The following is a 14,457-nucleotide window of genomic DNA, read 5'->3' as shown; positions in this document are numbered from 1 at the left end:
GCAAATTCTCAGATGGTGATGGAATGAAACCTAAGATACAGTCAACAAGATGTTTTTCCTGTAGAAGTGAAGTGAAGTCGCTCAGTCGTGTCTGACTCTTTGCGACCCCGTGGACTGTAGCCTACCAGGCTCCTCCATCCATGGGATTCTCCAGGCAAGAGTACTGGAGTGGGTTGCCATTTCCTTCTCCAGGGGATTTTCCCGACCCAGGGATTGAACCCAAGTCTCCCGCATTGCGGGCAGACGCTGTAACCTCTGAGCCACCAGGGAAGCCCGTATAGTAAATCTGTTACTATTTCTAGCATTGAAATATTGGAAAGGAAGGTGAGTGAATCTTCTAATGGAAAAAGGAGATTTGGGATTTGTGTGTGTGTGTGTGTGTGTAAGTCACTAGGTCTGAAACAAATAGATGGTAAAAATAAAAGAAAATAGAATCTTCTCCTTACTTCCTCTCCAATAAAACTAATTGTTCTTTATGGGCGATGTGGTTTTCAAGGGAGAGAGTATTGCTGTGCCAGGAGTGGGGAAGCTGCAGGGTCTGAAAATAACCATAAAGCTAAAGAGAATGTGATAAACCAACACTGTGTGGCTCACAGTAACAGGCTCAATGGTACAATGGTGTATCCTTTCATCTCCCCAAAGTAAAAGTAAAGAGCATTTAGAGGTTAGGATCTGATGGCTTCCAGACTCTTTAGAACACAGACCTTCTGACTTCAAGGACTACTTAACATTTTCTATTTATAAAGCATCTTACTATAATCCTGCCTTAAGAATATATGTATTACCTGGTTTCCCATATAAGGCATACATCAAAACATTCTTAAAAATCATAATAATAACCATTACTTATAGTGGTGTTATTCAAAACACAGTTTCTTTTCAATTAGCTTCAAAATTAATTTTCTAGCGCTGAATATCAATTCTGCATTAGTGCTCCTTTGGTAATTACTGCTTACCATCAAGGCTCCATTACATTTCCATGTTTAAAATAATGAATGTGTAACTCTGTTGATTACTACTTGTGATTTATTGAGTTATTCTTAGAATACTAATGTTTTTAGCAGTATCTTTACTGTTTTTTCAAGATTTGTGAATCTACTAAACCTTGAAAAGTATATGTAAGTATGTATGATACATACATATTAATATACATATAAAGTACAAAGTGTGTATGCTGCTGCTGCTGCTGCTGCTAAGTCGCTTCAGTCGTGTCCGACTCTGTGCAACCCCATAGACAGGCAGCGCACCAGGCTCCCCCATCCCTGGGATTCTCCTAGCAAGAACACTGGAGTGGGTTGCCATTTCCTTTTCCAATGCATGAAAGTGAAAAGTGAAAGTGAAGTCACTCATTCGTGTCCAACTCTTAGCGACCCCATGGACTGCAGCCTACCAGGCTCCTCCGCCCATGGGATTTTCCAGGCAAGAGTACTGGAGTGGGTTGCCATTGCCTTCTCCCAAAAAGTGTGTATATCTGTATATAAAATTTAAACTCACAGTAGGTGTACTATGTAATATTTTTTTCAGGCCCTTAGGTATTCTGGTATAAATACATTAGTAAAGACTCTATTACAAAATTATCATACATTTCCATGTCAGAGGAACTTAGAAATGTAAAAAAAAAAAATTTATTTCAGTTCTGGATGTGATTCTATAACAAGTTTCTTATATTTTATTCTGCTTTCTCTTTTAATATCCTTCGTACCTTGAGCCTACTTGAAGATTTTGTCAACGTAAATATTTAGACCTGTTAGCAATTTTTTTTTTTTTTTGGTTTTATAGCTTCTTCTAAGTTCCCAATCTAAGAACAGACACATAAGTAGACAGTCAAAACAAACTTCTTTAAGAGTGGAAAAGTCAACTGGTTCCCTCAGAGGAGTGCAAGAAGGATTGTGTAACACATAAAAAAACACTAAGCACAAAACCATTTAAAGGGTCAAAGCACTGTATTGAAAGATTCAATGATACATTTAAGTCCAGTAACCTAAGGAGTGACATGATCACTTTGAATCTTTAATAGTTATATTAGCAGTTATGAAGCAAATTGTTGGAAGATGGAATTGAGGTGTCTGGAGATAGAGAGATAGATTGAGAGAAACTGAATAGCATAGAGATCATGTGAACTAGTTTAAACGAGTAACAATGGAGTGGAGAGGAAAGACACAAGATATAGTTAAAAGACAGAGAGTCAAAACACTTTAATGATTGAATTTGAATTGGGAAGTATTGAAGGAAATGAGACATCAGGATGAAACACTGGTTGCTAGTTTAACAGCCTTGTTGAATTATTGTGCTATAAACAAATACATAAGAAGTTTTGGAGAGATGGAAGGGATAGGACAGATCCTAGTTAGAAATGTTGAGTTTAGTTTGGACTGACTAAGTTTTAGTGAGATGCTCTGATGAAGAGGTGCAACTGATACACAGATTATTAAGCTTAGGGCAATCACTGATAACTTCTGAATTTCTAATTCTAGGAGAAATGATTAGATTAATTGAGATAAGTCAACCTGGTGAAATATGAAGTTATTAAAATCATGTTTTAATAGGAAAATGCTCAAATAATAGCATCACATCAAATAAAAGTGAAAGTGAAGTCGCTGAGTCATGTCCGACTCTGCGACTCTATGGACTGTAGCCCACCAGGCTTCTCCATCCATGGGGTTTTCCAGGCAAGAATACTGGAGTGGGTTGCCATTTCCTTCTCCAGGGGAATCTTCCCCACCCAGGGATCGAACCCAGGTCTCCCGCATTGCAGGCAGATGCTTTACCCTCTGAGCCACCAGGGAAGCTTGTGTAGTAAAATCTCAATTGTGTAAAAACTAACCTAAAAAGACTGGAAAGAAAATGTTAGAGTTACAATAGTCATACTAGGGTTAAACATTTATGGTGACTTTTCCTCATTTTTCTGTTTATTTATATTTTATAAGATTTCTATGTGCATTACTCAAAAATCACTTTAGGGTAAGGGATGGTTCCTGGAAAGATAGTGATTAAGTTGATTTTAAAGGACTAGATATCACTTTGCCAACAAAGGTGTATATAGTCAAAGCTGTGGTTTTTCCAGTAACCACATGTGGAAGTGAAAATTGGACCACAAAGAAGCATGAGCACCAAAGAATGGATGCTTTCTAACTGTGGTGCTGGAAAAGATTCTTGAGAGTCCCTTGGACAGCAAAGAGATCAAACCAGTCAATCATAAAGGAAATCAATCCTGAATATTAATTGGAAGGACTGAAGCTGAAACTCCAGTACTTTGGCCACCTGATGCGAAAGAGCTGACTTTGGAAAAGACAATGATGCTGGGAAAGATTGAAGGCAAAAAGAGAAGGAAGTGGCAGAGGATAAGATGGCTACATAGCATCACTGATTCAATGGACATGAATTGAGCAAACTCTGGGAGATAGTGAAGGACAAGGAAGTGTGACATGCTGCAGTCCAGGGGGTCCCTAAGAGTCATACATGACTTAGCGGCTAAACAACAAAGGACTTGATAGGAATTAATCAGATAAAGAATCCTCTAGTAGTAATAGAGGTAGTAGTAGTAGAGGTACACAGGTAAAGAATACAGTCTACACAGGTAACTGCAAGCAGTTGAGGATTGCTGAAACATAGCACGATGGTATGGAGTGGTCAGCAAGGAAGCTAGATAGGGATGTGTGGGACCTTGAGATTCTATCCAATGCACTCTGGGCAACGGTGTATTGCCCAGGGTAGTGCATTTATTTGCTGAGGTCGCCATAACAGAGTATTTCAGACTGAATGGCTTAAACAATAAAAATTTATTTTCTCAGTTTTAGAGGTTAGCAGTCTAAGAACAAGGTGTTAGGGTGGCTGATTTCTTCAAGGTCTCTCAACTTGACTTGCACATCACCAATGTCTATGTCTTCACATGGTCTTCCCTCTGAATCTGTGCCCATATCTCCTCTTCTTTTAAGGAAAGCAGTTATTTGTTACCTTATTGGATTAAAGTCCACCCTAGTGACTTCAATTTAACTTAATTACCAGTTTAAACACCCTATTTCTAAATATAGTCATATTCTGAGGTACTAGGTGTTAAAGACATCAACACATGAATTTGGAGGAAGGAGAGACACAATTCAGTACATAACAGAGTGATATGGTTAAATTTCTTTGGCAACCATGTGGAATATGAATTTGAGGGAGAAAAGATGGATGAACAGACTGATTTAATTATCCAGGCAAGAAATCATGATGTTGTGTAAAACAGTGAATTTAAAATAAATATAATAATAATATTTCCAGAAAGATAAGCTAGTCTAGAGGGGAAACAATGAAGTAAATTTTAAGGCATTCAACTCTATGCCTAGTATAGAGTTACATATGGGAGTTTGAAGCTCAAAGACAAATATCTGGGCTGTAAATCTGGATTTGGGCATCATTAGTAGAGATGTTATTTGAAACAGTGAGAACAGATCAGTCAATCTGAGTGATGAAAGCAATAGACTTAAAACAGAAAACCAGCATTTACAGACCAGGCAGATAATGAGTCCATGGTGGAGAAACGAAAGCAGAAGAGTGCCTCATCATAGAACCTAAGGAAGTAGAGAGGTTTGATGAAGGGAATAATCAAAAAGTCAAAGAGAGCAAAGGGATCCCAAAGACAAAAACTGGGAAGTATTAGTTGGATTTGGAATTATAAGGACTTTTGGACATGGACACTTAAGTTCCTTGAACTTCTATGTGCAAGGCATTGGGTGAAGCATTATAAAGCATATAATCATACTTCATTTTGAACTTCACTTAAGACTGAGGAAAGGAGCATTATGTTTGTTTTATAGAATGAGAAAGCAGTGGCTCAGGGAAGTCAAATAACTATCTTAAGGTCAACAGACAACCCAAGATCAGTAGAAGTCAGCTTTAGATTTCTTTCTGTGTCACCCAAACTGGCATGATTAACTGCTAGTAATACTAACTTCCTAAAACAGAGGCAGTTATATTAAGTTGGAAGGACTAGAATTCCACAGAGCAGTGGATTGATGAGTGAATACTAGATGAGTAAGTAGGATAGAGTACCCTTTTCAGAAGAGAAGAAAGGAGGACAGCTCATTTTGCTCTCATTTCTTTAGTACATTGCCTGGAACACAGTAGATGCTCAACAAATTTTAGTTCCATGAACAAGAAAGAAATATTGACTTGAGCTAGGCATGTGGTATACATGGAAGTGGAGGCAGCAGAGATGTAGGTGGCACGCAGCCCAAGGCGGGGGAAAGTAGAGAGGATAAGACAAAGAAAGGGAGGAAAGCTTAAACCAGATGCTTCCTAGAAAAGGTTGATAGAGTTCCGGATCAAGTCCACAAGTAAGGATTTCACCTGAAACAGATTTTTTAAGGTTGAACAATAAAAGTGAAGTAGAGAAATAAATGTGTAAGGACAAGTTGCTTCATCTTTCAACAATTTTCTCCATAGTAAGCTCCCTCAAAAAAAGACTGTCTCACCATTTCCAAGTAATAAATTCATATCTGTAATGCCCTCTGCCTAGATCTCCCTCTTTTTCACTGTATGGCAATCTCTTATTGCAACATAATGGCTCTAATCACAGATTATCCCTTCAAATTTTTTGTTCAATTCTCTAAACAGAATCTGTCATTCCTTCTCTTTTCTACCTCTTCATGCACTCCTGTAGTGACTTGAAGGCCATGGATAAAATACTCTTACATTTATTTATTAAGTCAATAAGTGAAATACCTCATGAAATTAAATACCTTAGCATATCAACAAAATATTTCAAAACATTATACAGTGTGTTTCAAAGCAAAGGAATTTCATAAGTTGATTTAGCTTTGACACAAATTGTATTTATTAATTCAACCTTTTATATACAAAATAATGGTTTACATTTTCTTACTGTTTAGCTAAAGACTTCTCTGTCAGATGACTGTATTTTGTCATAGAAACACATTCATAAGTTTTAATTCATTGAGTTTTCATAGTCTCACTGCAAATGACAGATAGGTTGGAAAATTTTTTGCAATGTATTTAAAGAATGAAGTGTTACTTGCCATTATAAAAATTTATATATTGCTCACTGTGCTGTTTAAATAAAATGATATGTTCTTGTGCCTTCACTTCAAAGTCAAATTGTGTGCTGTAACACTTTAAGCTTTCAGTGTTGAATTTTGGCTTGAAAGTTCAATAGTGGGATGAGATTACTGACTGCTATATTACTATTCTGTAAACAAATTCATTCTTGAATAATCTGTATGCCCTATGAGAAGGTCAAATGATAAGGGAGAGAGATCTGAAACAAAGCACTAAGATTTCATTGCTTTGAGTTTGGCAGATATCCAGTTGCATATTTCCAACTATCTAGAAAAATACACAAAGTGAACAATTATATTCAACTTGAGCTGTATAGCATTATCCTCATCTAAATTATAAAATACAGTTTTACATATAAAATAGGAAATATAAAATTCTTTGTAACATTTTGCACATGCCAATATATTCCTTCTATACTAAGAATGTGAATTTAATAAACATATATCGGGAGAATTAAGATAATGCTGTGAAATAGCTATATCAATTTGTCTAACACCTCTCTAAATAACTATTTAATATTATACCAAGAAAATAAATGAAACTAAAACTCGAGCAAAATTTGAGACAAAGTATCCTCACAGATAATCTGTGTATGTACTGCCTGTCCATTAAGTTTGCCTGTAGACAATTTTTGCTCAAAGAGTCTATGTGCATTTTTAATCCACCTTTTGTAAGCATTGATTCAACAGTTAGAGAATATCCAAAGTTACACTGTAATTAATAATCATATAGATTTGAAGACTCTAGTTCTTGCTTTCTACTGCAAAAATGCTTGAAGATTAATGTGCATTAATTTCAGTTGTATGCAAAAATATTGTAACAAAAGATAATGTTTCTGTTTTTAATTGAAAATGTAAATCTCTAACTGGAGCAAAGAGAATTTTCTAATGAAGATAAGGTATTTAATCATTATTTAATATTTTATATAACCATAATTGCATTTATCTGAGAAACTGTAATTTGCTTTGTTTTGCTATTTAAGCATATCCAATTTTTAAATTATATGTTAATAAAATAGAACATTTAATTAATTTGAATAAAATGTACATCAAAGTTGTAAGTGAAATATGTATAAGTCATTAATTGAAACATGCAATTGGTGACTTTTCTGGAAAAAAAGAAAAGCAGAATTAAAGTAATAGTGTGATTAATTGATTCAGGATGGCTCCTGCTGAAAAATTATGTTCAATAAGAGTCTGTCATTCTAATTTGTGATCATTTGTCACTTTACAGTAAATCAAACATAATGGATTCAGGTTCACAAGCTGTATAAATGACTGTCCTAAAAATGACAATTTTTAAAATAAAAAAGGTGGTTGTTTAACCAATTTAATTTAAAATAGTCATTGTATATTAATTTTAGCTACTTATGTGTTTCCAGTAAATATTTACTTTGTAAATGATTTTGTTCTCATATATGCATATATAATTTTAAAATCAAATCAATTTTTAAAAAAATATGTTTCAAGATACAAGTTACAAATATTTTGTTAAAACATGAAGATATCTGGTAAAAGTTGTTGTTAAATATTTAGTAAAAAATAAATAGAAAGAATGAATAATTATTTTTTATAACCAAAAACATGATTCTACTCAAAATTCTTTGAATATAATAAAGCACACTCTTTTACAGTATGTTCCCTTCTGTATCTCATTGATTTCTTCAGTGTTGTTGTCCCCTGTAACAGCTTTTGTCAAACACTATAGATTAAGCTGAATTATTCTACATATGATGTAAACTGATAAATTTGATAAGAAAATTTTACTTAATAGAGAACATTCATAAACCAAATTTTGTTATTTTCAGAGGGAAGGGGACACTGAAAAATCAGAGTAAAATACTAATGGGTTCATTTGTGTTCTGCCTTGAATATCATGCATCAATATATTGTAGAATTAATTTAAATGAGTAGAAATAGCCTTGAAAAATAAAAGTTTAAGCAAGTTATTTTCATGAGACTGCTTTATTGCTCAATGATTCTTATATGAGTGTTTTGCTTTCTTCTTTTAGGAAGCATGCATGTTTTTTAGTCATCTTGTCCAATACCACTCAGTTTGATTTTCTGTTTCTATCCATCCTATCTAGTATTTGTCTAATCCTAGAACTGTATCACTTTACAAAAAATCCTATTTATAACCTACTTATGTGCAATTATATTGAAACAAGCAAACATTTCACCTCCCTGTAATATAGACCAATTGAAATAGCTATTTTAGTCACCTTCTGCATTAGGAATTCCATCTTTTGGGCATTGAAATTGATTTTTCTCATCTTAGCATCTGAAGATCCAGAGTGTGCCCCTTGCCCAATCGCCTGAGACTATACAGTGACACCTACAACAGAGGATGTGGAGGCAGCAGCTTTTCGGGCTCCAGAAATGGCAGCATCAGGAGCATCAGCACGAATAGACTTTGTAGAGGTAGTTCTCCCAAACTGTATTATGAAACCAAACATTTTTGGTGTGCTACCTGCTGATGGGGGCTGCCTTCTTACTGCCTAGTGTGATGCAAAATGTTTGGTCTTTGTTAAAATTTAACAATGACATTTCTGGCTAATATAAAGCAACCTGAATTTTTCCCAAGTGTGTTCAGTTGCCTTAATTTCCAATTAATATGAAATTTTATCAGTCTTAGAAAAAACATTAACACATATTTTTGTCCAGTTTATTTCACTTAGTTGATATAAAGCTGCTGTCACATATAATTTTTGTATAAATATTTTTGAATAGATCAAAATAAACCATCATTTAAAAGGCATCCTAAAGCAGTAAACAAGAGAATTTCTCTAATATACTTCAGAGGCTGAATAGGGTTGCCCAGTTTATCTGTCATACCCCCTAGTTATGTTCTGTTGTGAACTTACTTTGCAAAGTAAATAACTATTCCCAGATGGCCCTTATCAAAATATAAAAGATCAGTGATTGACTGGTTTTATGTTTTCTTACATTTTATGTAATTTAATGTGAAACAGTTATTTTGTAGCTATAAAACACATTTGTTAATTAACCACATTAGCTTTATCTATGCAGTTCAATGACTTATAACTTTTCAATTTGCATATAAAATGAATCTCTGTAATGATGTCTTTGCAAAATAAATAACGATTGACATAATGGGTGTATTTGCTTTTAACATTTTATACATTTGACTTCAAAGAGTAGGATATATTTCATAGTGAAATTTTGAAGAGTTTGAAATTCAGCATCCAGAGATCTTCATCTTGGTACAGTACCACATATTCATTCTTCACCTGGTCTTCACTTCTTTTTGGAACAAGGCAAGATACAAAGAATTTATACCAGTTCTATTGGAACTATTGCTTGATCGAATATAGTTTGAAGGTTCTTTTCATAAACCAAATATAAGAAGTATAGATACATTGAGTTTAATAGTGTTTTTATTTTTTATTGTCATTTGCTTCTATTTTATTTTCTTAGGAAATTACAAATTGTCACTTTTTATAAAATCTACACTATGGAGTTGAAATGTACTTTTCTGAATATTTCTATTCTGTTTTTAATGCATTTTAACTATGTGAATTTATAAAATAATGACCCTAAATGTATAGCCTTTTGTAAAAAGTACGTATATATTTGAAAGTGGATGTTGTTCTTTTAGTTCAAATTGTGTAAATATGGATTCTTCCATGTGTACTTGTAAAGGTCTTACGTAAAGTTTCATAAACCTACTTAATTGAGTTTGTACAACATTGTTGTCAGCTGTGTGGCATATACTCATTGACTTCTGTCATTTACACATATACTGCACATATCTCTAGAAACTGTGTTTCGAAACGTATATTGCTTTCCTAAGAACATAAATGTCTGACTCTGCTTTAGAACAAATTGTGCTATTTTAGTGTAGTTTTATAATATTCTCCTACCATGTCCTTCACATACCATTTTAAAGATTATTTAAAACATTCTGCATGAAAATAGCATTAAAGTATTTAAGAAATATTTCTGCCTCTGTCATGTTCCAAGTAGAACTGAATTTTCTATTGTTAAATTTGAGAAGTCTTACAGAAGTGCAGTTAAACTCTGCAACAACATGCAGTAGTTCTGTTGGATAATTATTTGGCTGAACCATGCTGCATTTCTGATCTTATGATACTGTATTAAATACAATTGAGAGCTTATATGTATAGAATAAAAGAAAGTTCTCTTAATGAAAAGACATTAACAAGTAACAAATAATTCTTGTCTAGTTGGAATGGTTTAAAACTATATCAGTAGAAGCGATTGCAGAAGTAAAAAATTAAATTATATACCATTGAATATGATATTTGATTCATTTTTGTCCACCGTTAATGCTACATCACTATAGTGTTCCAACAAGTGGAACTGATTGTAAATTCCTTGACAATGTTTATGGCACTCTAATCTTTTATGCTAAGAGGAATCACGTGTCAATTTAACAAAACTATTAAATGTATTCGTTTTATAAAGTTACATATTTTTTAGCCTCGATATATATTATTTAAACTAGATAAATTATTAAAAAGATGCATTCATAGGCATTTATTATTATTTAAATCATAGTAATCTCATTGACCTAACATTTAGAAATATATTCAGTTGATTACATTTTCATGGGTGGTGGGATATGCATATTAAACCAGAATTTAACTAAATATACAATAATAATTGAAATGAAAAATAATTCTTAAGAAGAAGGGAACACAATACATGCTTACCCATTGTCTAGGATACCAAGTATTGTACAGCAGAACCCCTTCCCACATTGTAAGATAAGTATCCCTCCTGGGAACCTGGGCCATCATGTGAGCAACATATTGAATTGCCTTTCGACATCTTATTGACATTTCATGAAGAGAAGTCAATTTTTAATGGCTCTTAGCAGTGTGTAAGGCCTTCCTTGCTGGTTCAGTGGTAATGAATCCACCTGCCAATGCAGATTTGATTTCTGAGTCAGGAAGATCCCCAGAGAAGAAAATGGCACCCCACTCCAGTATTCTTGCCTGGGAAATCCCATGGACAGGTGATCCTGGTGGGCTACAGTCCATGGGGTCGCAGAAGAGTTGAACATGACTTAGTAGCTAAACAGCAGCAGCAGTATCTTAGAAAATAGAATACATCTCCTTATGTTTCTCAGAAATTACAGGTTCCTGCATGTGTATTAAGAATTTAATATACTCTCCCATTCCTTTTTTTTTTTTTTTAACATCAAATTTTACCAACTAAGATTTCTGCCATTTTGCATTCTATTTTAAATCAAGTCAACTTTCTCTGGAACAAAGCTGGCAGATCTAAAAGTATGTTAGTCACTACTCGGTCATGTCCAACTCTTTGTGACCCCATGGACTATAGCCCATCAGGCTCCTCTGGCCATGGGATTCTCCAGGCAAGAATATTGGAGTGGGTTGCCATTTCCTTCTTCAAATTTTGTCACCAAATAATACGATTATTTTACAAATTTTTAGTCATAAAACATAGCAAATTTATATTAGGTGTTGTCAGTTTTACTTTCTGGTAGTTGCTTCTGCCACAGCAAACAATATAAATTAGGTAAAGACCGATAGTCTATGTGTATTTATTAGCATAAAACTAAAAAATATTAATAGGGCAAAGATATAGCATCTTGATGTCATTATAGTAAAAGTAACAGGTTCAGGACAGAAGAGGTTAGAAGAGCCTGAGGGTGTGGAAACTGCACAGTTGCTCAAAATCTTAGTGAAGTAAAATCTTCTGTAAATCCAGTAATTCCCCGTACCCCTCACTCAACACATACAACTGCTTTGGTTGCAGCTATATGATGCATAAGGATGGGACTAGATACCATTTAAAACAGAACTCAGTCATTTCTTGTGCTTGGGCAAATTTTGGAGAGAATGCAAACCTTTAATTCAGTCCAGCTCAGTAAACATTGGCCAAGCACTGTGATTAACATCAGAGACACCAAGTCAATAGAGCCCCTGCAATTAGGCAGATCATGTCTTGGTAAGGAATATAGGCAAGTAAAGCATTACATGCTATGCAGCATTTGCATAGGATTATAGAAACGTGATGAACAGAAATAGTACAGAGTAATGCTTAATCCTATTAGCAAAGTCCAGGTAAAAACGTACAAAAGAGGTGAAGCTCAAAGAGTCTTTTGAACAATAAATGTGAATCAATCAATAACAAGTGGCCAGAAGGAGTGGTTTGCTTAAAGAGGAAACATGGCACAAGGAATTAAACATGCAAAATCACATGTGTGAGGGAGGAATAGCCAGGAAGTAGATAGAGAAGATCTCATGAAGGGCCCATGTGCCGCGGTTGGACTTCATTTGTGGGTAATGCTGAGGTTTCAATGAAAGGGCTTAAAGTTGAGGAATGATGAATTTGTGAGTTATGGGATAAAATTTGTAAAGATTTATAGGCAACTTCTTCACTAAGGCAGCAGAGAGCAAAAGCCACTCAGTGTATTTTTTTAACAGCTTTATTGAGGTGTATGTTATACAACATAAAATCTACCCACCAAAGTGCACAAGTGAATGATTTTGGGTAAATTTATAGAGCTGTGTAATCATCACCACAATGCAGTTTTCAACATTTCTGTCACTTTCCAAAGTCCCATGTGGCATTCCCAGTCAAGCTTCCATCTGATCTCAGTTTTCACTCCAGCCCTATGGCAACCACCATTCTGTTTTCTGTCTGTATAAATTTGTCTTTTCTCAACATTCCATGTAAATGGAATCACACAATATGTAATGTTTTATGTCTGACTTCTTTCACTCAGCATCATATTTTGAGGTTTCTGTTGTGAGACAAACAGAACAGAGGTATTTCACTTCTCAAAAGGTTATGACTATGACAAAAACAAGACGTATGAGAGGGGTGTTGTGTGAACCTGTCCAACGTGTGAGGGCTACAAGGGAACCAAGTGTGTGAGACAGGATGGCATGGAAAGAGAGTTCAATCAGAGTAAAGGAGTCAGAAGTGTACAATAACATGAAAGTAGGAAAAAAAAGTCAAGATATTTTAATTAAATTTATTGAAGACTAAATTTTGAACTATTTCCTCCCCTCTTTAAAGGTTTGTAATGGGCATTTGTAAATATTGTACTTCCTACTTGTGGTTACTACTCTAGAGATATCACAAACTTGTTGGCTTCTTGGATTAAAATCACTTGTCCAAAGAACACAATATCTTAGAAGAAAGGCAGTACATCAGGACAGACTGACATCTGCTGTTAAGATGTAAAGGGGAAAAGTGAATCTAAAACAAGCTGTATTTTCCTTGCAAAACCACTTGGGACATTGTGTTTGGTCACACTGATACTGAAACTACAATTTTTTAAGTATGCAGGGTTGGTTTATGAATTTGTGTTCATTATAAAACCATTCAAGTCATAAATAAAGTTCTTTCTTCAGGAAGAGAAGGCTACTGGCACATTCTCTGAATCTATTTTGAAGCTCCACCCTATTAGCTGAGAAGGCCTACCCTGCTAGACTACTAGTATTAGAAAAATAAGATTAGAAAAAATAAGATTAGAAAAATAAGATTAGAAAAAATAAGATTAATGGTATAGCTGATGAAATAAAAAGACTGAAGTGCTGACCGAAATAGCCCACCACTTGGGTGTACTAGAAGGGCAAGCTCAGAAACAAAGAAGTAACCAAGTAAGAGAGCCTGACAAAGATTTTCAGGTTTAATGTCTTGACTGACTTCAGTCCAAGAACCAGATGAATAAATATCAGAGCCTCAGAGCATAGCAACCAAGTTCTGGTTTCCCAAGACCCTATCAAGAGAACTTCATCCACAGAAACCCTGGCTTCACTGCCAGGGAGGCTAGACATGAATTTGCCGCAGCTCACCCTCTAAAGGACCTTGTGGTATAGTGTGACCTAAGGAGGGAAAGAGAGACTTTTGCTCAGTCCTAGTTAGAGTCCTTCTGCAGTCATTTCAGGTAAGGACTAGAACTCAGTTCCAAAGCCACAGTCTCAGGGTCCCCTGATGTAGATTGGGCAGGACAAATCCAGCACATGAATGTTGGTGTGGCCTGTTTGCTTTTGTTAGAGTAATAACGGGTATCAACCAGCTGCAAAACAGAAACTCTGGTCTTGAAAAGACAAGAGCATGAAGCCAGTACTAATACCCTCATATCATGAGAAGTTGCTATTTCTCAATGAGATGTCCAGACACATAGGAGAACTATCTGCATACTTTTTGTTTGGGGAGGAAAAGAGACATTAAAACAAACTTGAATAAGATAGAGGGTTTTGTATTTTTCCTCTCCCTTTACCCACTTAGTTTCTTCCCCCACATCTGTATACTAAAAGGAGAAAAGATAAACCACTGGAAGATTCTTTTAAAGAAAAGTTGTCAGAAGAGAAGAACTGTACTCTCATGTGGGCTTCATGTAGAAGCTAGTGGTGAGGGGACGTGACACATC

General features: G+C 34.9%; 1 protein-coding gene across 8 annotated transcripts in view; it reads left to right on the top strand.

The window, feature by feature from the left end:
* Positions 1-14,457, top strand: part of LRRC7 (leucine rich repeat containing 7) — a 631,844-nt gene that overhangs the window by 359,396 nt on the left and 257,991 nt on the right. Inside the window, exon 8 of one of the 8 annotated variants that reach the window (XM_070786333.1) lies at positions 8,338-10,511. The exons of the other annotated variants lie outside the window; for them this stretch is intronic. Within the exon in view, the coding sequence (XP_070642434.1) occupies positions 8,338-8,344 (7 nt within the window). The 3' untranslated portion in view covers positions 8,345-10,511. Of the gene's footprint in view, positions 1-8,337; positions 10,512-14,457 lie in introns of those variants that run through there. 8 annotated transcript variants of the gene reach the window in all.

The sequence above is a fragment of the Bos indicus genome, chromosome 3, assembly GCF_029378745.1.
Source record: "Bos indicus isolate NIAB-ARS_2022 breed Sahiwal x Tharparkar chromosome 3, NIAB-ARS_B.indTharparkar_mat_pri_1.0, whole genome shotgun sequence".
Classification (NCBI taxonomy): Eukaryota; Metazoa; Chordata; class Mammalia; order Artiodactyla; family Bovidae; genus Bos; species Bos indicus.
Note: the sequence above shows the minus strand (reverse complement) of the source record. Positions and strands in the feature narration are given on the sequence as shown.